At 58.7% G+C, this 3,972-nt stretch overlaps 1 protein-coding gene across 1 annotated transcript; it reads right to left on the reverse strand.

Annotated features, from left to right (window-relative positions):
- Positions 1–1,401: 1,401 nt before the first annotated feature.
- On the reverse strand, positions 1,402–3,127 carry LOC104535833 (oocyte zinc finger protein XlCOF19-like; the record flags this gene model as incomplete). The annotated part of the gene is made up of 2 exons (XM_010181717.1): positions 1,402–2,045; positions 2,938–3,127. Coding segments are annotated over 2 exons (834 nt in total), but the record flags the coding sequence as incomplete, so codon positions are not given.
- Between the last annotated feature and the right edge of the window lie 845 nt (positions 3,128–3,972).

Consider the following 3,972-nt stretch of genomic DNA (forward strand, 5'->3'; position numbering starts at 1 on the left):
ACTGCAGATGCAAGGCTGCATTGCACATCTGGTGGTGCAGTCTCCATGCAAAGCCGTAGCACAACCGCAACCTCACGCACAGCACAACCCCCCAGGCCGCGCTGCTCAGCATCCCACCAGGATGCGTTTTGGCCCCGACCGCCCCCATCAAACGCACTCGGACCCTCCCTGCACGCCGTGAGTAAAAACCACAAAGCGGCACCGAGAAGTGGCAAAAATGGTCATTATGGCAAAAAAAAAAGGGGGGGGAAATCTGGGGGTGACCCGGCCAGGAGGGGCTTCCTGAGCCCCTCTGTGGCACCCAGAAAAGTGGCCGCTGAGGTAGGTTGGTCTCCGAAATTAAAAAAAAGGGGGGGGGGGGGGTATGATGAGGTCATTGCCATGAATAAATACCCGAAATGGGGGAAAATACAGTGAGTTTGGGATGGGGAGATGGGGGGTCCTGGTGGGGGTGGAGACGGAGGTGGCCAAAGGAGGTGGGTGAGGGACCAGGGAGCCACCAGTATCATGGGGGACATTAACTGTCAGCTCATCGTCCCACCATCCATGGTGCATCTCCTCTGGGACACCGTCCTGGAGCCACCAGGATCACAGGGGACATGGACCATCAGTTCGTCTTCATCCCCATCCATGTTACATCTCCTTTGGGACATCATCCTGCGGCCACCAGACTCATGGAGGACATCAATCATCAGCTCATCGTCTCACCATCTGTGTTATGTCTCATTTGGGACACTGCTGGAGCCACCAGGATCACGGAGGACATTGATCACCAGCCCATTGTCCCACCATCCGTGTTACGTCTCCTCTGGGCCCAGAAAGTGCATCCTGGAGCCACCAGGTTCTTAGGGGACATCAATCATCACCTCATTGTCACCACCATCCATGTGACATCTCCAGGACCAGGAAGCCAAGCCCTGCAGCCATTGGGCTTGTGAGGAACATCAAGGATCATCCCACCATCCATGCTGCATCTCCTCTGAGCAAACCAGTCCAGCATGGCACCATCCGGCAAGAAACCAGTACCTGGGGCATCCACCAGGTCCACCTCAGACATCCCCCATGGTGGTCCCCTATCACCACCTCTTTCACTGGGACGACCACCAAACCCCCAAGTCCACCTCAACCATCCAACCTCAACCATTGCCCATAGTGGTCCCCCATCACCACCTCAATGAAGCGGTGCCACTGTCCTCATCCTCCCCTCCACCACCAAGCCCCCAAGTCCACCTCAACCATCCCCCATGGTGGTCACCCATCACCACCTCCTCCACCAGGACAACCACCAAACTCCCAAGTCCACCTCAACCATCCCTCATGGTGGTTCCCCCATCACCACCTCAATGAAGCTGTGCCACTGTCCTCATCCTTCCTCACCACCACCAAACCCCTCCATCTTTGTCACTTGTCCCTGGTGGCCGCCCGGGCATGGATCCGCGTGTGGCGGGCGAGGGAGGACTTGTTGCTGAAGCTCTTCCCGCAGTGGGGACAGGGGAAAGGTCTCTCGCCCGTGTGTGACCGCTCGTGGACTGTGAGGTCTGCCAGGTACTTGAAGCTCTTCCCACAGGCGCCGCAGGGGTAGGGGCGCTCCTGGGTGTGCGAGCGCTGGTGCATGGTGAGGTTGGACTGCTGGCTGAAGCGTTTGCCGCAGGCGGCGCAGGGGTAGGGCCGCTCGCCGGTGTGCGACCGCTGGTGCTTGTTGAGGTCTGAGGGGTTGGTGAAGGTCTTGGCGCAGGCCCCGCAGGCATAGGGCCGCTCCCCCGTGTGGAGCCGCTGGTGGGTGGTGAGGGTGGAGAGGTGGCCAAAGCTCTTCCCGCAGGCCCCACAGGCGTAGGGCTTCACCCCGGTGTGGGTCCGCTGGTGGGTCTTCAGGTGGGTCAAGCGGCTGAAGCTTTTGCCGCATTCGCCGCAGGGGGACGGGCGCTCCTTTCCTGGCTTCTCCAGGCTCTTGGTGTCCTCCGCTGGTCCGGGTGGACCTGGGGTGAAGGTGGTGGGATCCCGTGGGATGTGTTGCCGGTGGGTCCCGCTCCGGGCAGGGTTTTTAGCTGTTGGGACATAGGGTGGGTGTGGGGGGTCTTGTGCTTGCAAAATGGACACCTCAGGGTCTCTGCTTGCCACGGTGGGACCTGGTAGGGGAGGAAGGAGAAGATGCTTCATGAGTTGGGTCTCAATAGAGGACACCACCCTCCTGCTCTGACCCCACCACCCTTGATGGTCAGACATGGTCCACTCAAGTGAAAGCCCAAAGCCATCCACGGGTGGCCACCAGGCGAAGGATGAAGATGGGGACACCTCAGTGGAGGTCTGGTGGGCAAGGATGGATGCAGGAGGACTCAGAGAGGAGCCCACAATGCCCCAACCACCATCCTTGAAACCCAAAAACTCCTCAAAGGGGCATTTCCACCATTGCCATGGAGAAGATGTTGGGGACTCATGGTTTCCAGAGGACAAATGGAGAGAAAAAGACCTCTCTCCAGGACCACTCGATGGACACTCATGGTCTTCACTCCAAGATCTCCATCGCTCTCCACCTTCCCCACAACTCAAGAGGTGGCCAACTGGTGTGGACATCCTGGATACATCTCCCAGCCCTTCTTCTCACTTCAGTTTGGCATTCAAGCCCAAGGAGACCTTTCTTCTCCCAGGGCTCAAGATCACATGTGGTGGCACCTCTTTTGGAGTCTCCAACTGGATCCTTCTTGAGGTCAACACCCCAAGGACTTTCCCATTACCAGGACCTCATTTTTGACCCTTTCTCCTTCTTCGCTCTCACTCATCCTCCACCAACAGCAAAAAAATTGTTCCCAAAAAGAGCAATGACCCCACGGGAGGACAAAAACCATTGGCAGGAGACACCCCACCACCTCCAAGCCCCTGCCAAACTTCTTCACCCACTTTTCTGAGGGAAGGAGAAGGTCTCTTTCCTTCACCCATTACCTGTGTCCTGCAGATGATACTCCTCGTCCTTGGAGACAAATTTCGCCTTGCCCTGGGCCACCTCTTCCCGCCAGATGTCCCCAGATGGGAGTGGGGGTGACACTGACAGGGGGCTTGGTGGGACCCCCGCCGATTCGGGGTCATCTGCATCCCCTGGGGCCAACTCCTCCACCTTCACGCGCACCGTCACCTGTGGCACTCAAAAAAAGGGGGCATCCAGGGTTTGTGGGGGAGATTTGGGTGCCCAGGACCCCTAAGGGCTGTGGTGGGGATTTGGGTGCTGGGACCCCTGGGGGTTGCAGAGGGGATTTGGGTGCTGGGACCCACAGACCCTTCAGAAGGGATCTGGGTGCCTGGGACTCCTAAGGGCTATGATTTGGGTGCCTGGGACCTCCACCCCTCCTCCCTTTCCAGGTTTTTTGGGTGTCCCATGGAGATTTGGGTGCCAGGGACCCCCAGGGGCTGTGGTGGAGATTTGGGTGCTGGGACCCACATGACCCCTAGGCCCTTCAGAAGGGATTTGGGTTCCCAGGACCCCTGGAGGCTGCAAAGGGGATTTGGATGCCTGGGACCCCCAGGGTCTGTGGTGAGGATTTGGGTACCTGGGACCCACAGGGGCTGGAGAGGGGATTTGGGTGCTGGGACCCCCAGAGGGGATTTGGGTGCTGGAACTCCCAGGGGCTGCAGAGGGGATCTGCGTGCCCAGAACCTCCAAAGGCTATGATTTGGGTGCCTGGGACCCCCACCTCCTCTGCCCTTTCCAGGTTTTTTTGGGGTCTCCCATGGAGATTTGGGTGCTGGGACCCCCAGGGGCTGTGAGGGGAATTGGGGTGCCAGAGACCTCCAGGCCCCCCAGGCCTTTCAGAGGGGATTTGGGAGCCCAGGACCCCCAAAGGCTATGATTTGGGTGCCTAGGACTCCCACCTCTCCTCCCTTTCCAGGTTTTTTGTGGTGTCCCATAGTGATAAGCTCCCAATGGTGGTGACTGCACCCAATTTTGGGGCTCAACATGGTGGTCTCCCCTCACAAACCCCC

The sequence above is a fragment of the Mesitornis unicolor genome, unplaced genomic scaffold, assembly GCF_000695765.1.
Source record: "Mesitornis unicolor isolate BGI_N332 unplaced genomic scaffold, ASM69576v1 scaffold53143, whole genome shotgun sequence".
NCBI lineage: Eukaryota > Metazoa > Chordata > Aves > Mesitornithiformes > Mesitornithidae > Mesitornis > Mesitornis unicolor.